General features: G+C 43.8%; 1 protein-coding gene across 1 annotated transcript in view; it reads right to left on the reverse strand.

Annotated features, from left to right (window-relative positions):
• The window catches only part of ARFGEF3 (ARFGEF family member 3), a 127,346-nt gene that overhangs the window by 55,976 nt on the left and 46,210 nt on the right, over positions 1–25,160 (reverse strand). Inside the window, exons 8-14 of the mRNA XM_060114612.1 lie at positions 18,370–18,482; positions 16,706–17,616; positions 6,218–6,384; positions 4,970–5,135; positions 1,706–1,813; positions 1,145–1,360; positions 873–983 (exon numbers count right to left, since the gene is read on the reverse strand). Coding sequence (XP_059970595.1) covers positions 873–983; positions 1,145–1,360; positions 1,706–1,813; positions 4,970–5,135; positions 6,218–6,384; positions 16,706–17,616; positions 18,370–18,482 — 1,792 coding nt within the window. The remainder of the gene's footprint in view (positions 1–872; positions 984–1,144; positions 1,361–1,705; positions 1,814–4,969; positions 5,136–6,217; positions 6,385–16,705; positions 17,617–18,369; positions 18,483–25,160) is intronic.

Here is a 25,160-nt window from a genome sequence, read left to right on the forward strand (position 1 = left end):
TAGCTCTGGTTTAATAGTTTTTGAAGAACTTTAAGTATTTTTATGTAACTTATAGTTGTACATTTTAAGTAAAAGTGTGATACCCTTTTGCAGTTAACACCGCGGATGTGTAAGAGTTGCTTTGTTCTCACATGATTCTCTCTATTACTCAAGTTTGAGGAACACCAACCTGACCTGTTTTTCTCAGCTAAAAATGTGCTGACTCTTTCTGTGACTACCTATTTTATATACCTGATACACTGTTAGCACAAGTTGGACCAAGCTTCCAATTTTTCCTTGTTTGCTGTCTGCCATTTATCTTCCACTGCTATTAGAAAGGCCATTCTCTTTCCTTATATCTAGATAACCATCCACTTCATTGACTGACTAATTTTAACAAGTTAAAAATCAACCCTTTCCCAAGTTCACAAAGCTCAGGTTTTTCTCTGACAAAAGCAAAGTCTTCCTGAGCCTCCTCTCAGGAATTCCTCCATCGGTTTGATTCCCCCCTTCAGAACCCTGGCCATTCTATCTTTCCCACTGTAGCCTGAGGGGGTCCTCAAATGTGCACCCTGGGAAGCTTCAAAGCCAGTGGCCAGAGGACGCCACAGGTGTGAAGAGCTGAGCCAGGTGGGCCTCTGGCTAGCAGCCAAGTGCACTTGCCTAGTCGCCAGGAGCCAGTATGTCTTTTGTGTCCAGAGGGACCTGTTGTGAGCAGTCTGGAGGGTCGGCCATGTAAAACTGACCCAAGCCTGTGGTCCAGCAGGATCACCAGTGGTATACAATACGCTGTGTATCACACGTGCAACAGGGACAAGTGTGTCTGCTCGTGTGTGCGGGCACGTGCAGACCGCACATAGGCACCAGGTGGATTCTAGCCCTTCTGCTGTTACCTTGTGCTATGGCATCACCGGGTTCCTGGATTTCCCTTTCCTCTTTCTCTTCCTGGACACAGGAGGCAGCTGCCATCTGGGCGAGGGCTGACGCACAGTTGGCTGCAACTCCTTTAGAGGAAACAAACAATTACCCCTTAACTGAGTCTATTCTCTAAGCACTCACCTGGCAGAAGCACTTCTAAAAGACTTGTTGTCCACTAGGCCGTTCCTAATGTGGTCCTCGGGAACACCCCTTGGGCCACGGGTCAGGGATACCATGTCCACCCTACCTAGAGCACAGCTCAGCCGTGCTGCTTTCCGCAGCCCATCGAGGCTCATGCAGATGGCATCGCGTTCTTTTTGGTTCTGTTCTTTAATGCCTTCAGCTCCCAGGATGAAGGCCAGCCCTTTGGAGCTCCCCGCCATTCGGCCGGTCAGGGGGGTTGATAAAGTGTCGATCAAGTTCTTCCAGCAGCCAACCAGAATGTAGCGAGCGAACGCCACACCTAGAACGTGAAGGGGTGTGGGTTACCTTCTGGAGATAAAACCACCTGGCAATGAACAGCCTGGGATTCTCTGACCATCACATTAGCATTATCAAGCCATGTGCAATTCTACTACAGGAAATACAATGGAAAGGGTTATATCAGATTGTGTTTCACTTTGTGCTTATAAATAATGAATGTTGCATCAGCAGCTGGATGATGCTAGTAACTTCCATTAGGTATTTTTCTGCCAAGATGAAATCTAAATTCATTTACGTCAGTACAGAACTCTGCCACATAATAATTTAATTGCTGGTAACACATGCGATGGATGTATATTCATAAACTCAAGACCCAAGTCACTACCTGCCACTGTGGAGTCATCAATTCTCCTGCCCTGGGTGAAAGGAGACTCCATAGAAGCTGAGGCCATCAGCTGCCCTCCAATTGCACTGCTCTCTAAGCCATCGATATCTGTCAAGGAAAAAGGGCAAGGTTTTTTGTTTTCTTTTTAAAGAACACTCCAGTCAAAAACAAATGGCTACCACAATATTCATTTTCTTCCCAACAAACAGTTATGGGATCTGTTATGTACCAAGTATGTAGCAACCTTTTATCAGAATATTAAAATTTTTGTTTTATCCATTCAGTACAGTTTTCTTTCATTGCTAGAGCATTCTTCTGTTAGGCTGATGCATTTTTTTATTTGAAAAAATAAAGATAAATTCTGATACCTCTGTTGCTAGAAAACCTATTGATTTAGAATATTTGGATCTTTGCATACTCGCTTTTATTCAAAATCGTGGCATCATTCCCACATTTTATATGGACAGGTTACTCCAACATGGATCTGTTTTTCAGAGCTTCCTCAAAAGAATTAAGAGGAGGATAAGTCTCTTTGGTCAGATAATCATATAATCTGATTGCAAAGCACAATACCTTACTAATAATACCTTACAATTTTCAAAGTGTTTTCACGTAACATTTTTTTCATTAGATCTTCCCAACAACTCCAAGTACGTAGGCAGGGTAGGTATTATCTTTCCTTATTTCACAGAGGAAGAAATAAGTATTCAAAGTAAGTAAATCGCCCAAGTCATGAGGATGGCAAAGGAAGGAATTAGACTTAGTATTCATGTCTTCTGACACCCATCCAGGCCTCCTTCCATGACATCAAACTTCAGCTCAGTATGGGATTCTAATTCACCCTGTTTAAATTTTTGTTAAAATATACTCTCATCTACAGAATTAGTTCAATGAACCATTCCTTAACATGCTGGTAAGAAGAGACTGGCTTGGGTTGAGAGGGCTGGGCTTCGATTCAGCCTTGCCTCTGAATTAAGTAGTCTTGTAGCCTTGGGCCAGGTACTCCATTCTCTGGGCCCCAAATTCCTCAGTAAAAAGGAAGTAACCATTGGAGGAGTGACCATGGAGTAGAAGCATATGCATTTGAATGCAACTAACATAGGCAAATGCACCACACAGAGGGGATGTGAGAAGAGGGTAACATAAGCTTATTCCCTGACTTTAGAACTTCACCTTCACCCCAATAGGGTGAGACTTGCATGGTGTTTGAAAATTATTTCATTACATTGATTCTTTGATTCTTTGATTCTTACAGTAACTCCAGAAGTCTAGAGACTTCTGGTAACACATCTCTTTGAAAGTTGCTTGCTCAGAGAATGGATCGTAAAAGTTCTCACACCTCAGTGAGAAAAAAATTTGTAACTATGAGAGGTGATTGATGTTAACTAAACTTATTGTGATGGTCATTTTACACTATATGCATATATCAAATCATTATGTTGTACACCTGGGATTAATATGTCAATTACCGCTCAGTAAAACTGGGTGTGGGAGGGAAGGCAGGGAGAAATCTATAGGACTACTACAGTGGGAACCGAGCAGTTTCACTGAAATTAATTTGACTTATGGTCAAACGGTCTAATGACATTTGCCAGAAACTGTCATGTATCAAAGTTTTGTTTCGTATGTGCTAGGTAAAGGACTGACGAATTCAAGTAACACAAAACTTATCTAAGTGCTAAAATTCCACACTCTATAGAATATGTTGACATGACATGACATGAGGAATGGCCACAGGTAGTACAGTGTTGAGGACCAGGTTACTGCTATTGCTTTTCCTTGCACATAATGAAAAGATTAGATGGACGTTTCCAAGCTCTAGGTTAATTGCTGCTCAAATTCACTTGTCACTTCACACCTGAAATTTGCTACAAAGAATCACAGAACGTAATTCTGTTGAATTTTTATGAAAAGTCTCTGTTTTTCTATCATTAATCTAAAGTTAGATAACTTCCCTATGGATGAAGCAATTGAACTTACTGTTCCATTATAAAAGAGATGGCTGATTAACAGTGATGACTGATGAATATGGCTCCTGTGAATAGTCTGTTATTTGTTCAATTTTAAAAATTTATTTATTTATTTATTTATTTATTTATTTATTTATGGCTGCGTTGGGTCTTCATTGTTGCGTGCGGGCTTTTAGTTGCAGCGAGCAGGCTTCTCATTGCAGTGGCTTCTCTTGCTGTGGAGCATGGGCTCTAGGTGCTCGGGCTTCAGTAGTTGTGGCTTGTAGGCTCTAGAGCGCAGGCTCAGTAGTTGTGGCGCACGGGCTTAGTTGCTCCGCGGCACGTGGGATCTTCCCAGACCAGGGCTCGAACCCAGGTCCCCTGCATCGGCAGGCGGACTCTCAACCACTGCACCACCAGGGAAGCCCAGTGTCTTGAGTTTTTAATATCCTATTTAACTATTGGAAATATCATATGAGAACATAAAGAGAAGGATGGGGTGTGGTCATAAGGCAACATTCCCTGCCCTCTCTGTGGTGTGTATGTCCTCACACAGCTCAACACGGCTTGCGCGTCCAGAGCCTGTGCTCCGCAACGGGAAAGGCCACAACAGTGAGAGGCCCGCGTACCACAAAAAAAAACCAAACCAAAACAAAACAAAACTCAAGACACTAAAGAAAAAATGCTGGGCAAGCTATTTTACATTCTTTCTTTTTTTTTTTTGGCCATGCTGCGTGGCTGGTGGGATCTTATTTCCCCGACCAGGGATTGAACCCGGGCCCCCTGCAGTGGAAGTGCAGAGTCCTAACGACGGGCAATTCCCTTTTATTCTTTTTCACTCTGGTACAGCTGGGAAGGGAAGGGAGGACCTCTGATATGGACAAGAAATGGGGATGAAGCCAAGTTTAAAATCAATCATTTTACATTACTGGCAAATTCTCACAAGCACTGAATGATACAGGGTATCTATGAGCATGTGAGAGCTTCCAGGAATAATTCTGGGCTTTGTGCCCAGACAGTACTTCAAATCCCCAGAAGAGGTCTACAGTTTTATCCCAACAGACATAGGTGCTAAATAATTCCTCATCCAATGGGGCACAGTGAGCCTGCAGAGTTCCACGTGGAAAAAGGAAAGAAAGTTCTTATGAGGTGAACTCATGACACTTCCCTGGAACTGTCATCAACTGCCAGGGAGGCTTTGTGGGTGCTGTTTTGAAGTCTCCTGAAAACACTACTGCTTCCCTGAAAGGGGCTTTGAAGCGTGGGCCCTCCCCCCCCCACCGAGCGCCATGGAGCCGTGCAAGGAGCCACTGACCAGCCAGCATGGTGATGAGGGGAAGGCTGTTGTCCTCGGGGCTGCCCCAGTAGCCGGCTTCTCCGAGCATGTTTCTGTCGAGAACCTGGTGGTAAAGTTCCTCGATCCAGGCCTGGGAGAAGACCATCAGCACCCCGCTGGTCTGGACCTGCTTCATGAACTCCTTCTGCAGAGAAGATCACACGAGAAGGTGACCAAATACGATCCCTTGCAAACCAACAGGCTCCCATGTTCCTCTGCTGCCTTTTCACGTCCCGAGTCACTGAGTCACCGCTTATGGGAAAAACACAACCTTGTCGACTGGGGGACAGAGGGTGGCGAGGGAAGCGGAAACGGCAATGGAAACGTCCCAGACTTCATGAAGGTCCTTTCATTTATGTAATCTCTTTAAGAAACGCTGTAGAAGGAGTAGGGATACTACAGTTTATACTTTTGCTCTGTGACACGTGGGAGGATTAGAAAATGCACAGACGTGTTTCTCAGAGCACCTCCTTCTGACTGTCCCATCAGCAGCAGAGGTGGCAGGTGCTCCCTGAAGGACATACGTGTCTCAAGAGACACTTGACTTACACTCATGAAGCCACCACTTACCCTCGGAAACATACAATTTGTCAATCATTTATCAGACAAATGATGGCTGATCCCTTAATGTTGCTCCATGGATTGAGGCTCTCCAACTGGTACCAGGGTCCGCCATGGAGGGGTGTGCTCACGCCAGGGAGCCAACCACGGAAGAATCCTCATCTCTGTCATCACCTCACAGGAGGTGTTTTGTTATCGACATTAGTGAGCTTAGTTCTGGGTCCGAGTGGCTCTCGGTATATTTTCGAACTCAGTGAAGGGTTTTTGTAGCAGCATGCCTGCATCTTCTGCAAAGGGGACCATTCTCTGCATATCTCCTGCTGTTACTTAACATGCTGATTACGTTTTTGAATATGTCTTACACATGTGTGTTTAATGCCACTGGATGAAGTGATTGGGCCACTGATAGGCAGCCCTTTCCAGGCACACGGGGTTCTTTACCCCTGGAGCTAGGTGGGTAGCTCTGCAGCTCACCGAGCGTGCAAATTGCACAACGGTTCCTGGGCATCACATCCGCCCACCCTCCACAGCCCCGCGGGCATCACCCATTCCACATCAGTGTGAGACAGAACACACCGGCCATCCCTCTCGTGGCAGTGACGCTTGGGTGCCAGCCCTGAGGCTGCTGCTGGTCCTCGGCGTGGCGGGGCGGAGACGCACACTCACCATGGTGCCTGGCACCAGGGCGGGCCGCTTCCGGTAGTAGTCGCCATGGGAGAGCTTCAGGTTGAGCAGCAAGGCGCAGTGCGCGGCCGAGTACAGGCTGTCCGCGTTCATCAGCATCTGCAAGCTCAGACTGCCGTTCCCGTCGAATCCCGGGGAGTGCATCATGCCTGCGGGAGAGAATCCAGAGACCTCAAACACCACGCCTGGCAAGACCCGCTTAACGTCTGGTTTACCGCTTATGGAGAGCCACAAACCAATCCCAGGGAAGGAGTACCTCGTAGGGCATTTCTGAAAAGCAACGACAGCCAGCAAGGAATAGCGTTCGGGCAGAGACGCGCCCTGGACTGGTGGGGAAGAGCATGCACTCCGGAGTGAACCTACTTGGGAAAATCTCTTTTGTTACTCAGCAGGTGCTTTGGTAAAATCACTTAAAGTCTTCTTTACCTAGAAATAGGCAGAATAATTGATTGCCTCTGTCTCCTGCTCAAACTCTCCAAATGACTTCCCATCACAATATAAAAAAACCGGACCCCGCCCCTCCCCTCAGCCACCCCAACCTGTCTGTTGTTCCTTGACCTCACCAAGCCTGGACGTGCCTCAGGGCCTTTGCATTTTTTGCCTCTCCCCAGAATGGTCTCCCAAGATCTCTGGATGACTAGCTGCCTCGATTCTTTTTTTGAAATTAATTAATTTATTAATTTATCTTATTTTTGGCTCTGTTGGGTCTTTGTTGCTGTGCACGGGCTTTCTCTAGTTGTGGCGAGAGGGGGCTACTCTTCGTTGTGGTGTGCGGGCTTCAGTTATTGTGGCACGCGAGCTCAGTAGTTGTGGCTTCTGGGCTCTAGAGCACAGGCTCAGTAGTTGTGGCGCTGCTCCGCGGCATGTGGGATCTTCCCAGACCAGGGATCGAACCCAGGTCCCCTGCATTGGCAGGCGGATTCTTAACCACTGCACCACCAGGGAAGCCCTGCCTCGATTCTTTTAGGGCTCTTCCCAGGTGTCAGCTTTTCACAGACATTCCCCTTTAATTCCATCTAAAATAGCATCCCTCGTACCTACAACCACCCTCTGCAATATTCCTCCTCACCATGCATTTTTCTTCATTGCCTTAATGGCATTTATTACTATATATATATTTGTTTATTGTCTGCCATTACTACTATTATGTAAGACCTACAAGAGAGTGGAACTTTGTTATTTGTTCACTGGAGAACCTCAGTGCCTAGAACAGTGCCTAGTACATAGTAGATCCTTTAAAATTACTTGCTGAATGAATGAATAAGAATGAATGACGGGCTTCCCTGGTGGTGCAGTGGTTGAGAGTCCGCCTGCCAATGCAGGGGACACAGGTTCGTGCCCTGGTCCGGGAAGATCCCACATGCCGCGGAATGGCTGGGCCTGTGAGCCATGGCTGCTGAGCCTGCACGTCCAGAGCCTGTGCTCTGCAACGGAAGAGGCCACAACAGTGAGAGGCCCGCGTACCACAAAAAAAAAAAAAAAAAAAAGAATGAATGAAAAAGTTTGTTATGGCAACGAGATGCAATACACATTTAAGATGCTTAGTGCAGTAACTCATAAGTACAAACTTTTCTAAAAGTAATAATGTTCCTCAAAAAGCTGAACACGGAATTACCATATGACCCAGCAATTCTGCACTATTAGGAGTGTACCCAGAAGAACTGAAAACCGGAATTTGAACAGATACTTGTATGCCAGGGTTCACTGCAGCAACTAAAACAAATAATAGTGCAATAATAATAATAAAAAAAAACCTTGGGCAATTTAAATGGGTGCATTGCATGGTATGTGAATTATATCTCAATAAAAGCTGTTACTCAATAAGGAAACAGTTTCGAAATTTATATTTAAAAAGTTATTGGGGCCTCCCTGGTGGCGCAGTGGTTGAGAGTCCGCCTGCCGATGCAGGGGATACGGGTTCGTGCCCCGATCTGGGAGGATCCCATATGCCGCGGAGCGGCTGGGCCCGTGAGCCATGGCCGCTGGGCCTGCGCATCCGGAGCCTGTGCTCCGCAACGGGAGAGGCCACGACAGTGAGAGGCTCGCATACCGCAAAAAGAAAAAAAAAAAAAAAAGTTATTGGTTTCCCCCCAGCTACTGTTTTGAAACATTCCTTTATATTTCATAGCATGGTTTTCACTTTGAAAGGCTCCTGTGTTTTTCATAAATTAACTGTAAAAACAAAAACCAGTGATACCTCATGCTCTAAAGATGGCCTCATTCAGCCAGAGAGAGTTGATGCCTAGGTCAAACTTTCACAGACAGCTTGGGGTGACAAAAATTACCCAAGCCTGCTTCTCCTCATCTGGTACTATGTCCGCCCCAGTGCTACACTTGTTCCTACAAACACTCTGAGGCTGGATTTAGGGAAGTAGGTGAAACAGCCCATCCTGAATATGTGCATGCAAATGACACGCACCTAAATACTCTTCAGAGCATGTCTAAAATTATCCTTTAATCAAAAATGTGCCTCTTATATGCAGTGCAAAAATTCTCAAAACTTATTGGTCAAGTAAGTGGGAAATACAAATGTCTAACTGGAATGGTTACTTATATATCTGTGAACTTCTTAATGAATATGCTGGTAAGGAGATATGGATCAGAAGAAGCTTTCAAAGCTGAGAAAACTTTAAGACCTCTGCTCTATTTGAGAACAGTGTAAACATTTTTTAGTGGGAGTAAGTATGTCTATTATCCCAACGAAACCACCAAGGCAGGCAAAGATTAGGCATTCCCTTTGCCTTCTGTATAGAGTTTGGTGAGAACTTTGCAGCTGCCTTACGAGATTCTTTTACTGAGAGTACTTTGGAATCATGGGCTGAGGGGCATTTATAAAAGGAAGGTCGGGTTGAGAGTGGGTTTTTAAATGAAATCCTTGGTCAGGACACGGGCAGTTGTGTCTTGGCCCTGATGGTCCATAGGAATACTCCACCCTCTTAAGGTCCTGGTGGGGTGGTTCCAGTTCTCTGGAGTAGATAAAGCACAGTCTCCTTCCACAGTACACAGAAAGCAGCGCGCAGTGTTGCTGGGTATTTAACTACCCTGGATCACAGGTGAAAGGAATATTTGAGTGTATGAACCAGGGGGGAAAGAAAAGAATCTGCAAGTGGCTTTGGTCTTAGACATCAGTAATAATTTCTTTTAAAATTTTGAAACCAACTATTTACCTTGGAATATCTTTTGGAACCTGAGCACATGCTCAGATGCTGAAAGTGAAAAAAGCTCATGTGTCTGCTGACATGAAGACCCAAATCATTAGCAGAGGTGTGACAAAGCCCTGGAAGTCACCGCTGGTGGCTATGCCGAGTTCTGAAATAATTTGTTAGACGTGTTAGGGGCAATCTGTTGGTACTGGCATATATCTCTATGCAGATTAATTTCTTACAAAGAACTGGCAAATTTGACAATAAAACAAAAGAAGGTATAATCTATTAATTTAAGGAAGATAATTTTCTTGATTTACCAGATATAGTTCACTGGTGATGTTAATAATGCAAATAACATGATCGGTGCAATTTATTAAATGCTTTCTATTTTCCAGAACCAATCTCTTCTCATATACTATTTCATGTGATATATAATATATATCAATCTATCTATCTATATATATATAAATTTGATATATATCAGATGCCCCACTTTATTTTACCAGTGAGGAAAGTAACTTGAAAATGTTAAGTAATTTGCCCAAAGTTATACAGCTAGAAATTGGCAAAGGTCTTTTGGGCCCAGACTCCAGGCTTTTTGCACTCGGCCACACTGTACTTGCTCCTAATGTTGGGAAAAGATCCCAATCTATCATGTTCCTAACGGATCCTCTATTTTCATTCATCCTTCTGATTGGTCTCCTTGAAGTGTTATTGAATTTGGGGTGACAAATTATAGTAACTATGACCTTTAAGATATTCTGGCTATTTGGTTTTTTTCTACTTATCTGTAACTAAAGCTCATTCTCTCTCTATCATTAAGATGTCCTTTACTGTTAGCAACAGGAGGACGGATCACTTGCTTGACTGGTTACCAGTGCAAGATTGGATACAAGATTAGCATAAAATGACCTTGAAAAGTACCTTCCATGTCTAAGCTAATTTGATGTTTCTTTTTAAAGTAAACATTAAATACTTGAGGTGAAACATTTAACAGTACTGAAGAGTATAAACAATATGAACAATAGCCCTGCTTCTCCCAAACCCCAATGAGGCCCCTCCCAAAAAGACTCACTTCCTTCTGTGTATTATGTGGAAATACAATCACAAACGAGATCATATGACACACATTATACTGCAACTAGGTGTTTTCTAAACAATATACCTTAGATATCTCTTGATACTGGCACTTACAGATCTGCCTCGTTCTTTTTTAATAACTCTGCATATACCACTGCATGATTGTATTGTGATTTATTTAATTAATGCTTTATTGGTAGACACTGATATTTTTTCAATTATGAAAAAGGATGAAATGATGAAATAACACTTCTGTAAGAATATCTGTGGGATATGTTCCTAAAAGCAGAATAAATACATATATTAAGTTTGACAGATGTAGCCAAAATATCTTCCAAAGACAGGACGGGCCCGAGTCCCAGACCATCACAGAGTACTGGACGGCCTACCTGAGACTCAATGTAGGGGGAAGTTAATGAATCTTTCTTTCTTAAGTAATCAGTTGAGTTTCCTACTCTATGCAGATAAAGCTAATCCTAACTGGTAGAGGCGAGGTTTTCTACCTGTATTTTACCTTCTGTTTTCCACAATGAGATAAATCTGCATTATCACCTTTTGGGGTGTTTAAATCATGGGACCAAAACCTGAAGCTGGCAACAACATACTTGCTTTCTGGTTCTGTATTCACAAAGTCAGAGCTTCTTCCAGAGACTATGGTCCATTTCCGGAAGGTGATGGGAGGAGGAAGCAATGAGGAAGAGAAGGGAGATGCCCTGACTGGGCAGGGGATGGAGGTCTGTGGCTCCCTGCTATCTGGCAGCACCTGGAGGGTTGGCAGGACCCCGGAGGAGGACACAGGATGTGCATGGGGGGCCCCAGCCTTGCCAGAACATTCCAGGCCCCACCCTGGCAGGGAGGTAGAGAAATTATGGGACCTCCCAGAGAGGCTGTGAAGTGGGACAATGGGGGCACACTGGTAATGTGCAAGGTGAGAGGCCTCCCTATCCAGATGCCACATAAGCTCCCACTTCTAGTTTTACCCTGGCATGGGGACCTGAGGGCTAGCAAAGATCAAATGTCTGGCCAGTTAGGCAGGCTGGAGGTCTGGAGGCAGGTTTGTTTTAATTTAAATAAATAGATATTTCTTGCACAATTGAGATTCACACTAGCTCTACGACCTTTTATGAAATTTGGTACTTCATAAATATCAGGTTGCTTGCAATAAGCCTCACACTTAGTCACAGTCAGTCTCAAGATCCTCACCAAACACCACCAGTCTAAGGAACAGCAATCCCAAAGCCACATGCCCGTGCCCCTCTGTCAATGGCTGGGGGAGGCTGGCTCTTGCTTTCTGGTCCCCAAGGAGCACCTTACACAGATGCCACTTTGTTCTATGCAGGATCAGATGCATTGCGGCAGCTATCACAGCTCACGTCCAATACCATCTTTATAAAACCCATGTCTGTCTGAAGGTTTTCAAACTCCCCCACCAGAAGAAACTTTAATTACTTTAGAAGAAAAAGCTCCCCTGAATCATGTGGAATTCAGGAGGCTCATTTCAACTGTATGTTAGCTGTTGGAGGACAGGAGCCCCTGAGAAATACCAAGTGAGGTTGACCTTAGCCAGGAGGGCAGACCCTGCTAACAAGTCAGGGACAAATGCTCAATGGGAGTTTTGGGGAAAATAAGGTTTGAAGCATTTGACACAGAAGTTAATAATGAGTAAAATATCTGGGTTATGACTCCAGAAAACTCTCTTCTCCCCTTCTCCTAGTTTGGCTTTCATAACTTTCTCTTGGGTGAACAAAGGAAACCTGCCATCCCCTTGTCTCACAGGTACAGATGCTTCTCTTTCACTCATCTTTCATCTTGGAGGTGACATGTGCAAGGGAGGGAGAGTTCTGCCTCAGGCCAGACGTGGACCCAGCATCCAGTCGCTTCGGCTGACCCACAGCAACAGTCTGTGTGAGCCACTAAACCACTAAACCACAGTGGTAACTGAAGAGAATCAGCTTATTGGCAGCAGGACCACAAAGTGACGGGTCTGTAATTCAGATACAGAGACCCACTCCTAACTGGTAAAAGTGCTGTGGAGGTCACCAGAATCAAAAAGACAAATGACTAACAATTTGATTAGAGACAATCACTAAAAACTGCATTTGGAAACAACCGAAAGATTTTGAAGCCTCTTTTCAAGGTATTGATTTCTACATGTAAAAATTAGTGGCACAGTATGTTGGGTCTGACGGGACATTTTATAGACCTCTAAAAGTTGAGCAGTTTGCAACATTCATGAGGCCGCATTCTGGTCCCATAAAACATTCACTAAAGTGCTGTTGTGCACGTGCTACAAATAAGTATTGATTTGAAAGACAAAAACACAAATGTGAGGCTGTGCTTCAAATTTTGTAAAAAGACTTTGCTAGGATTATGTTTCCTGATTCTCACAGGAAATGAGGCAAGCCCTTTGGAAGTCATCTTTACCACTGTGACAACTCATTTAATCTGGAATTACTAGGAGATGTTGTTTGTAAACATGAATTTATCTGAGAGCTGAATCTTACACACTTAAATGCTGAAACTTCTGCAGCCGAGTTATTTTGTATGGATAATTTTAACTTTAAATAGAAGGGCCTAAATACAATTTTACCGTTTCTTGATGACTCAAGGCCATCATTACTGCAACCAGGGGGCAGTGCTGTGATCTGATACACAGCTGTTTTGGGGGATCACTGATGGGTGCCAGACTCTCTGCCTTGGCACCAGGGACATCAAGCTGGTCAGCGCAGGCTGCCAAGCTCCTCCGTGCAAGAATGCTTCCAGCTGGGAAGAGGCAAAGGATCAGAGGCCCTACCAAACTCCTTCCAACTCAGGCTTTACCCTTGATTCTTTCAGCACATGAACTATTCATAGCTTTGGGAACCAAAAAGCAAGTTCATCAATCTACGGTCAATAAATATTTATTGAGGATAAATCATGCATATCTTGCACCCTTAGGACATAGCACAGTGAAGTTTCTCTATAAATGTTGACTGAAGAAGCATTTGTGGGGCTTCCCTGGTGGTGCAGTGGTTGAGAATCTGCCTGCCAATGCAGGGGACACGGGTTCGAGCCCTGGTCTGGGAGGATCCCACATGCCACGGAGCAACTAGGCCCGTGAGCCACAACTACTGAGCCTGCGCTTCTGGAGCCTGTGCTCCGCAACAAGAGAGGCCGCGACAGTGAGAGGCCCGCGCACTGTGATAAAGAGTGGTCCCCACTTGCCACAACTAGAGAAAACCCTCACACAGAAATGAAGACCCAACACAGCAAAAATAAATTAATTAATAAACTCCTACCCCTAACATCTTCAAAAAAAAAAAAAAGCATTTGTGTGCACGCGCGCGTGTGTGTGTGTGTGAGAGAGAGAAAGAGAGAGGGAGGGAAAGAGAGAGACAGAGACAGAGAGAGAAACAAAAGACATACACAAAAAACATACACTGGGAATGTTCAATAAAAGAATAAAATCTAATGATGGTGGTATAAAAGATATTAGGGAGAAATACAATTTTTAAGAAGAGTATTTATACATTTTTCTAGTTTTTCAATGAAACATGATTTTTTGGTGTGTGTGTATATTCCTTCACACAAATCAAATATCCAAACTCTATTTTTATATCTAATTCCAAAAAGAAAAATATTGATAAAAAATGTTGGGTAGCCTTAAAAATTGGTATTTTCATGCCTTAAAAAGAATCACAGTGCAGTTAGGAAAGTTGAGAAATTATATGCATCTCTTCTAACCACTAGGTAGGTCAGAGAGTCACTGAGCAGCCCAGGATTAGAAGTCCCATATCTCCGCTGGTGCTTGCTGCTACAGTATTGGATCATTCTCATATTAAAAAAAAGTTCTTCCTTAAATATACCTGGATCAAAGTGTCTTTCTTGTCCTTTTGACAAAGGACAATCTGATCAGCTTCTTAAAGATACCTAAGCTCCCTTTTAATAACACAGCAGTCCCTTCTACCAAGTTCCAGGAACTGGGCTAGAATTTTTTTTGTATGTGTGTGTGATGTGTTATTTGTTAGAAGACCAAAAATGGGGTAGACAAATGTAGGAAGCATCACGACAAACACATGTTCAAGACTCAGTGGTGGAAGAGCAAGTGGTGATCTTGGCTTTTGACGGTTCCATGTTGGTCCTCAGGGTCAGTCCTTTCTAGTCCTGAGCACAGGCTCAGGGAGGTCCATGCACCTCAATATCCTGTGGTCAAGAGACCCGTGAATTTCAGGGGAAGGCACAGTTGATCACCCTGGGGTCAGGCAATCAATTATTCCGGCCTTAATTTTTTGCACCCATTAATTGCTTTCTTTCTGTAGCACTGTGAGATAACAGAAAATATATACATTGGGGCTTCCCTGGTGGCGCAGTGGTTGAGAGTCCTCCTGCCGATGCAGGGGACGCGGGTTCGTGCCCCAGTCTGGGAAGATCCCACATACCGCGGAGCGGCTGGGCCCGTGAGCCATGGCCGCTGAGCCTGCATGTCCGGAGCCTGTGCTCCGCAACGGGAGACACCACAACAGTGAGAGGCCCACATACCGCAAAAAAAAAAAAAAAAAAAATACATATATATATATATATATATACATACATACACATTGGTCTCTGCCCCCGGTTCCTGGCACAGAGCTCCTAAAAACCTTGTGGTTTCCTAAGTGATAAGCACACTGGGAGCATCTCGTCCTCATATGTGTCTTTGATCTCATCCACGACCCAGGGCTCCTAAAACTCTTGTAAATTCCTAAGCAATAAGAACACGAAGAGCATCTTTTGTTTTAATGAGGCGACTCTGGGGGGGCTCCTGGATGACTCCTCGATGGGAGTAAAGAATTTTTGGTTCCATCCCCATCACCCCATCATAAAGAAAGGGGAGACGGGCTGAAAATGGAGCTAATCATGCTTGCATGAGGAAGCCTCCATAAAATCCCAATAGTAGGGTGTTCGGGAAGATTCCAGGTTGCTGGACACATCCACACCGGGAGGGTGACACACCCCAACTCCACCGGGACAGAAGCTCCTGTGCTCAGGACCCTCCCAGGCCTCACCCTATGCATCTCTTCATCTGGCCGTTCATCTGTATCCTTTATCATATCCTTTTGTAAACTGGTAAACCAAAGTGAGTGTTTCCCTGAGTTCTGTGAGCTATTCTAGCAAATTAAGCAAACCTAAGTAGGGGGTCATGGGAACCTCTGGTTTATAGCCAGTCCATCAGAAGCACAGGTAACTTGTGTTACCTGGGCTTGCAGCTGATGTCTGTAGCGGGGGTAGCTGGTAGGTAGCGTCAGAACTGAGTTCAACTGTAGGACACCCAGCTGGTGTCAGAGGCTTGCTTGTTGTTTTGGGGGAAAACTTCCACACATTTGATGACCAGAAGCCTCAGAAGTACAGTGTTCTGTGTGACCCATAAAAGAGGGAAGAAATACAATAGGGAAGAAGTGTGGTTTTCCCTACATAAAAAGGAAAAAGCTGGGTTCTCCCTTTATGAGTACCTTTCAAGAAAACAGTCTTTAAATTAGTTATTCCCTGTGTGAAATGCTGCTACCCTGTATTCCTTATCTCCTTCCTCCACCAAAATCCTAGGTGACGATCTTCTTAAAAAAATAAAACTAGTATAACTTCAATAAAACTAGTATAACTCTCTGGTATACTTCGGCCAAGATGCCCACAGCACTCCTGTTTAAATTATGGTCTGGGTCACAATGTTGACATCTGACAGACACGAAGGGTCTGAGATTGGAGAACGTGATGTTGCCATAGTATACTGGAGTATCACACACACACCGTTTGAAGTTCAGGGGAATTCAGAATATACTGGGAGGACAGCCTGCATCTGCTCCAAGATCTCATTTGAAATAATTTACATGTAATAATTTAAATAATTTACAATAAACCAGAAGTGCAGTGCTCTATGATTTTTAGACATCAAGGCGTAGAAGCATAGGAAGAATTCAGTGTTTTGAGAATCACAGTTTGTCATTGTGTTTCAGTCCGTAGCCGCTTTCTAGAATGCAGTTACCCCTTACCCTTTACTCCGCACCATACACATTTATCAACCTCACAGTGCATTCCAGCCATAGACTGCTGTGCACTTCAAACAAACCACCACCTGTAAGTTACATTCCTTTGCTCTCTTTAAATATAAGAAACCCAAAGGTTCATTGAGATGCTCTGAGCACTTCAAACTTCACGCATGCTGGTAACTGCCCCTTAAGCAAAATGTTCTGAATATTCTTGTTGACTATGTAGCAAAAAATGATTCACAAACCTGAGCAGAAGGTAGAGGCAAAGTTCTGGAGGGCCGAGTCCACCTCTTCCACGCTGGGCAGGGCCAGGAGGCGCGGCAGGAGGCTCTCCAGGGACTGCACGAACAGCCGGGCGCTGTGCTGATCGGCTTCCTGGTTCTTCAGTAGTTTGAGAGACAGAGCCGCAGTCCGCAGGGACCTGTGGCCCAGGCAGTCCCGAGGGGTCTGCTCCTCGTCAACCAGAGAACAGTTGTCGGACCCAATGTCCGACACGTCGGACCTCCCAGAGTCCTTTTCTGCTGCCATCGAGTACTGGTCACAGGAATCAAATTCTGTCCTAGAGAGGTCTTGGTCATCTACGCTGAAATTGCTCTCACTGTATCTGGATCCGTAGGACCTCATCCTGCAGTCAACGGACAGGAAGTTAGTTATATCGGGGTAGGCAACCATGTGGCTCCTTTGAACCACATCTGGCTGGTCCACGGCTTCTGGTTCTGACGCTTTACTCAGAGTCTCCTTGCCCTCCTGGACGGCTGGCGACTTGAGGCCATTCTTGTGGTTTTCGGAGTGGTCCTCGGGTGTGGTCTGACCCAACTCTCCCTCCAAAGTGGTTTGACCCGTGTCCGTGGTAACACTGATGCTGATGTCAGGGCTCCGCTCGTTCCCCAACTCCCAGGGCGTGTGTTCCGAGGACAGGACTCGCCGCTGCCAGCGGAAGTCAGCCTCATTGATCTCCATGGAGTCTCGGCTTGACTCGGCCCCGTCCTTCAGCTCCTCCAGGCGCAGAAGCAGCACCTGGACCTGACTTTCGCTCAAGCCCTTGCCCTGGCTGAGCTCTTCTAAGGCCCCAAGCAAGGTGCAGACGCAGGACACGGCAGCATAGCAGGCTTCGATGCCACCCTTGATGCACGCCTCGGTCATGCCATCCATGATGCTGAAAGCGTTCAAAGGAGAAGACGGCATCAATACACGAAACATAGAAAAATGCTCCAAAATGAGTAAGAATTGTTAGACTGGTGAACAGTCTAGTATTCAAAACAGATGCTGTAATTTACACGAAATCTGGGCAAAAAAATAAAATGAACAATAAGTGAAACAAACATGCTCAGGCTGGAAAGTGGCCCACCTTGAATCACACTCTCTCAGTTGGCTGGTTTATTTGAGTACAAATAAAGATTGTGGATGGGAATTTATAATCTTCACAAGGACAGGCACAGAATCATCTCACTTTTGTATTATGTTCAGTTTTCCAAAGAGAAAACATTTATAATGGCTATAGGATAATATGGACCTTCCTCTATAAAAGAACTGTATTTCTGAAGAGATGCATGTGACTACAACTATTACAAATCAGATAATATTCCATTTCCTAGAGGGGCTATGTGTAAAGGAATCATATAGCTACAGTGTTGTAAATCAAAAAGTTTTCCCCTAAAATAACCCCAATGAAGAATTTTTGGACATTTCATCTGGTACACTTTTTTCTTGAAGTCAATAAAAATATGGAAAGTTATATGATTATAATAAATTGAGATAAGACTTCTCCTATGGCCTGCAGGTACATTATTAGTCCCATTTCATATAATATGGATTCAAACAATTTCAGGGATTTGGAAACAACATTAAGGATATTCAGAGAAGCAGTCTTCACCAATCAATACAGACCCAAAATGAGAATGTATCTTACAGTTTGAGAAGATCCAGATGAGACTTTCTTTTTGAAATTGATCTTTTTTTGGATTCGGGTTCAGTGGAGCTGGGTCCTGCCAAATCACAGAGACGCTGTGGGCTCCCAAGTAGCTTTAAGAATACGGAAAAAAGAATAACAGAAAAGGGAAGATCATAAAAAAGCAAAAGAACCGTGAGATCAAATAAACATGTACATTCTCTATTGCATGATACAGTCTAAGGAGAAACACAACTACTTGGAATTCAAATCTTAATAAATCTGACCTACGTGTTCTTGACTTGGAATGCACATTGGGTTCCTGGCTCCCCAGTTCAGGACTGGCTTAGACAAAGAGTATCCCCTGAGGGATTGTTTCAAAATTTTTTATAGCACAGAACCAAAAAGCACCTGCATCTAAATTACAGGCCAGTAATTTAACTTTCTGATCCTCTTCCTGTCTTATTTTGCTATCAAATTGGCTAGCTTCAAAAACTGGGTGGAGAAACCAGTTCCCTTTCTATTCCCTGGAAAAGTTCATGTATTATTAGAACTAACCCATTCCTTGAATGTTGGTATAACTTGTTTCTAAAGCTGTATGGGGCCACTAATTTTTTTTTTCTTAATGGAAAGATTTTAACTACTGATTCAATTTCTTTAAAGATGATAGGACTACTTAGGTCCTCAATTTCTCCTTGAACCAATTTTTTTAAAGGTTGTATTATTTCCTAGGGATTTATCTATTTTATCTAAGTTTTCAAATTTACTGGCCTAAAGGTGCCTTACTATCTTCCTTAATTTCTTTAATATTTGCAACATCTATGGTTATATGCTTTTTTCCCCCATTCTTATTTGTATTTATTTGTTTTTACCTATTCTAGAATTTTCAATTGCTTTTGCCAGGAGCTCTTCGATTTCTTTAGTCTTTTCAGAGTCCTGGTGTTTTTCACTTTATTAATTCACTATATTACATTTGCTTTTTATCACATCAGTACTTACTGCTTTTATGCTTATTTTTCCTCCTTTCTACTTTTTTGAATTTAATCTGCTCTTCTTTTCCAAACTACCTAAGTTGGAGAATTAGAACATTAAATTTAGGCTTTCTGTTTTTTGATGTAAGTCATTGAAATTATAAATATCCTTCTATGCACTGTTTTGGCTGTATCTCACAAGTCTTCACGTATAGAATTTTCATAATTTTTCAGTCCACACTAATCTTTATTTCCATGTGGTAGGCGTCTGTACAGAAAATCTCAATTTGAGACCAAGAAAGATTAAGTATATTGAAGCAGACATCCTACTGCTATGTCCATTATTTTCAAAGTGACTTATATTTGCAAGAAAATGTATATCAAGTAGAAAAAGTTACATGTTTTTCTCTTTCCATATTTCTTTCTTCTGCCAGAAATTGGGAACTTCTGCTCTCTTGGAGGCACAAAGATGAAACTTCCACTTTTTTTCTTTGACATCAAAAAAGGAGTGATAATGCCAGAGGTCAAGGCAGTCTCTCTCTTTCTCTCCCCCTCTCTCCCTCTGCCTGCATGCCAGGCCTGCAGCCAAGTGAAGTGGCTACACCTCTGGGCCTCTAGCTGTCCCATCTCTTGTTAGAAGGACAAGTACATTTCAGGGCCACAGGAGTGGGAAATCTCACTTTCTCTTGGGATCCCACTACATTCCCTAATCCAACTTTACCAGTAATAAATTAGATGACACATTTTAATTCTCACATTAATCTTGTGTTTATTTTTCAGGTGCTTCAGAACCTGGAGCGAAAGGAGACTGAGTGGTTAGGCTTCTGGAGTACTCTCAACAAATACTTAAAGAAAAGCAAGTCATGTTTAACCTCATCTTCTTCCGGTGGAAATGAGGAAGGTGGTGCCAGGGGCTAGGGTGTCACAGGTCTGATAAAGACTAGGGCTTCCTTCTGAAGCCGAAACGTGGGAGAGAGAAAAGGAAGCAAGGTGTTCTTTTTGATGATGGAATGTTTTGGGGGGGAAAGTTGAAGCAAAAAAGAAAATGTACTTTGAAAAGCAAAATGTCCTGTATGCCTTTGATTAATAGGCACGGAACACACATGGTGGAGTGACAAATTAGAGAGAGAACGGAAATAACACACGGGGCGTTCAAACTCCAAAAGGGTAAACAAACATCCTGGGCGCCCAGTGGTTTTCTCTGTGTGCATAAGCCCTGCACATTTTGGTTTCTAGGCTACCAACCTTCCCAAACTATTGGAATTGCCACAGTAAGTGGAGGCAATGCTTCTGAGAACAACCTGTCCCACGTGAGTCTGCCATGCTCCGCGGGGCAGCACGGCCTGGAAGTGATCCCCTGGTGTCAGTTCCAGCCTCACCCTGCAAACTGACCTTGGAAAGCTAGCAAATCTATGAAAAGGGGAAACCACAACTAATTTCCTCTGCAGTACTAAAGAAGTTGTTATTGAAAGTACACTGAGAACTACACACCTTGTAGCCAAAGTATTTACTTAGCATTCAGCTATCAAGTGGCTCTACCGTAGGCAATAATCACTCCAGTGCCTGTCAACTCTGAGGGGGAAAGAAGGGATGCTGCTGCTTCAAAACACTCTCTTGGCAGATATTCTGTCTTCAGGTTTCTCCATCATTCAGTTAAAATGTACACTTATTCTCATTCAAACACTGTAGTGTTAGGTACCAGGGGAACACACAAAAACAATGTATACACAACTAAATTTAGGGAGACAAGAAGCTTGTTCCACATTGTACTGTGAAGCAGTCAGTGTGATGAGACATATAATCAATTGCTAAATGGTGGGATGGGATTTACAGAAGAGCGAAATCAATGGCCTGAGGAAGCAGAGCCATAAAGAAAGAGGATTTTAACAGAGAGGCAGCTGTAATTAGAACATCTGGGTTTATGTTTTAGTCATACTGCTCACAAGGACTCTGGGCAAGTAAACCTCTCCTCACGTAGCCTCAGTTTCCCCATCTGGAAAATGGGCGTAATATTATATCCCTAAAGGAGTTTGTAAATAAGCTAATATGAAGTGCCAGCAGTGTCTGCCTAGCTTATTGTGACCAACCACTTAACTGGGTGAAGTGGAAGTGTGGCCAATGGGCACAGAACAGGGGGAGCTAGAATAGAAGCAGGAAAGCAGAAATTGAACAAAGCAGGGTCAGTTAGATGGAATGAGGGTCCATCCTGGGAAATGACAGGACATGAGAATGATGCCGGATCTGGAAACTGGGCAGAGTATTTCAAGTTTGATGGGAGAGGCAACAGGCACCATTAAAGAGTGGAAAATTAACAGTGGCGATTTACAAACGTAAGTCCAGGAAAATAAAAGGAAGAAAAAAAGACAGGCAGGAATCAAGGAAACCAGGTCGAATGGTGCACTGCTTCAGGCAAGAGGTGATGAGGACCAGCTGTTTTCAGCCTCTGTATGTTTTTCTCTTCCTCAGGGTAGCAATAAGTTTACCAGATATTTGTTTATCACTTTAAAGACTCACAAAGTACCTATACAAACTTTACTGCATTTTGAACTGGCAAACTTTGGAATACTGCCACTATGTACAGATAATAAAATGGTAAGTTCAGAGTTAAATGATTTAGCTACTATAACCTAGCTGATAAAGTGGCAGAGAGAGGATTCATACCTTGACTCAGACCCAGGTATATTAAAGGGGTAGCTGAACCAGTGCTAGGAGAGGAGTCGCTAGAATCATCTGCATTGTAACATGAAAATCAAGTCCAATGAGAAGTGTGTGTAGGGAAGACCATAGGCTTAGGGTCAGATGGAGATCTGCACTCTTTCTCTTTCTTTTGACCCTGGGCAAATCATTTGACCCCTTGAAGTCTTAGTTTCTTTGTGGAAGGGCAAACTCCTTTTCCTTGGCTTCATGTTTCTATGGACTGGAACATCCAGGGAAATAAAATTCTGGGTATTCTCCCTTTCTCTCACTTTTTCCCAGTGGAGGAAGAGTGGCTGATCTGACTGGTGAATTTAGAAGAGATGAACATGTGCGGTGGCCCCTCCCACTCTCCTCTTCCTGGAGATCCGCCTATTCAAAGAAAGCCCACCCCTGCTCCTCCAAGCTACAAGTTTCATAGGGGCGGGGCAGGTCCCTGGAGGAGGGCTGTCTGGGTGGTGCCACAGTCATCCAGTCTCATTGGACTCCAAAGCTGTATTGTGTTCACCAACCTAGCAGTGATCAGATATCAAAACTGACCCTTTGATCTCACTGCCTGAAGCTCTGTTGGGGAAAAGTAATGTTTGTCATTGGTATACCAGCAGACAAAATTATTCTGAATATTAATGTGTGTGAAATGTCTGGCATAAAGTAGGTAAGAAAAGATGGTCATTATTACTGTGGGCTCATAGATTTTCTTAATCAGTAATTAAACCTGGATTGCTCCTTCATTTCTGGAAACACTGGGCAAGAACTTTCCATTATTGATTAGAGTCAAATATCATGAAAACAACATCAGAAAGCAATTCAAATTAAGCTTTTTAGAAACTGGTGAGTAGCAAGTATTGCTCAGGGGAATTTTGGGGATTTTTTTGGTGTAAGGTACCAAAAACCAGTGTGATTTGAACTTCATGAACAAGTTCACAGGTACAAAAATGTTGAGCACTTTCCTCTTTGGTTGAGAAGAAAGCAGAAGAATCCTTGTTTGAAGTACCTTCAAAATAACTCCAATTCCTCCTCAAAACCATGAAGTAGCACACTGGGACAGCTATTCTAAGCTGGACGATATCTGTCTCATGATGTATGGGAGAAAGGAGGCATAAGAATAAATGGGGAACAGGATCCCTTTTAGCAATCAGAGATGGGTAAAGCTCTTTTTGGGGTATTGAACAAGCTGAGTATAAAATCATTTTGAAATCCAATTCTGGCAAAAGTGAATAAACATATACATCTGTGGGGGGCACCGGAGTTAGGAGAAAAAGCTACAAAGATAAAGCACACCAGCAATGGTATACTGATGTCCTATAATCAAAGTCTACATTTTTTTTTTTTTTTTTTTTTTTGTGGTACGTGGGCCTCTCACTGCTGTGGCCTCTCCTGCTGCAGAGCACAGGCTCCGGACACGCAGGCTCAGCGGCCATGGCTCAAGGGACCAGCCGCTCCGCAGCATGTGGGATCTTCCTGGACCAGGGCATGAACCCGCGTCCTCTGCATCAGCAGGTGGACTCTCAACCACTGCACCACCAGGGAAGCCCAAAGTCTACATTTTTGTCAGCATTTAAAAAATTTATAAGAATCTATACACTGATTGGTGCAAGATGGCAGAGCAGAAGGACGTGCTCTCACTCCCCCTCGTGACAACACTGCAATCACAAATAACTCCTGAACAATCATCGACAGGAAGACACTGGAACACACCAAAAATGATACCCCACATCCAAAGACAAAGGAGAAGCCACAGGGAGACAGTAGGAGGCGTGCAATCACAATAAAATCAAATCCCATAACTGCTGGGTGGGTGACTCACAAACTGGAGAACAATTATACCACAGAAGTCCACCCACTGGAGTGAAAATTCTGAACCCCACGTAAGGCTTCAGAACCTGGGGGTCTGGCAATGGGAGGAGGAATTCCTAGAGAATCAGACTTTGAAGGCTAGCGGGATTTGATTGCAGGACTTTGATAGGACTGGGGGAAACAGAGACTCCACTCTTGGAAGGCACACACAAAGTAGTGTGTGCGTCAGGACCTGGGGAAGGAGTAGTGACCCCAGGGGAGACTGAACCAGAACTACCTGCTAGTGTTGGAGGGTCTCCTGCAGAGGCGGGGGGTGGCTGTGGCTCACCGTGGGGACAAGGACATTGGCAGCAGAAGTTCTGGGAAGTACTCCTTGGCGTGAGCCCTCCCAGAGTCCACCATTAGCCCCACCAAAGAGCCCAGGTAAGCTCCAGTGTTGGGTTGCCTCAGGCCAAACAACCAACAGGGAGGGAACCCAGCTCCACCCATCAGCAGTCAAGGGGATTAAACTTTTACTGAGCTCTGCCCACCAGAGCAACAGTCAGCACTACCCACCACCAGTCCCTCCCATCAGGAAACCTACATAAGCCTCTTAGATAGCCTCATCCAACAGAGGGCAGACAGCAGAAGCAACAAGAACTACAATCCTGCAGCCTGTGGAACAAAAACCACATTCATAGAAAGATAGACAAGATGAAAAGACAGAGGGCTATGTACCAGATGAAGGAACAAGATAAAACCCCAGAAAAACAGCTAAATGAAGTGGAGATAGGCAACCTTCCAGAAAAAGAATTCAGTATAATGATAGTGAAGATGATCCAGGACCTTGGAAAAAGAATGGAGGCAAAGATCGAGAAGATGCAAACATGCTTAACAAAGACCTAAAAGAATTAAAGGACAAACAGAGATGAACAATACAATAACTGAAATGAAAACTACACTAGAAGGAATCAAAAGCAGAATAGCTGAGGCAGAAGAACGGATAAGTGACTTGGAAGACAGAATGGTGGAATTCACTGCTGCGGAACACATTAAAGAAAAAAGAATGAAAAGAAATAAAGACAGCCTAAGAGACCTCTGGGACAACATTAAATGCAACAACATTCACATTATAGGGGTCCCAGAAGGAGAAGAGAGAGAGAAAGGACCAGAGAAAATATTTGAAGAGATTATAGTTGAAAACTTCCCTAATATGGGAAAGGAAACAGCTACTCAAGTCCAGGAAGCGCAGAGAAGCCCATACAGGATAAACCCAAGGAAAAACACACTGAGACACATAGTAATCAAATTGGCAAAAATTAAAGACAAAGAAAAATTTTCAAAGCAGCAAGGGAAAAATGACAAATAACA

This window comes from Mesoplodon densirostris, chromosome 12, assembly GCF_025265405.1.
Source record: "Mesoplodon densirostris isolate mMesDen1 chromosome 12, mMesDen1 primary haplotype, whole genome shotgun sequence".
In the NCBI taxonomy this organism is placed as follows: domain Eukaryota; kingdom Metazoa; phylum Chordata; class Mammalia; order Artiodactyla; family Ziphiidae; genus Mesoplodon; species Mesoplodon densirostris.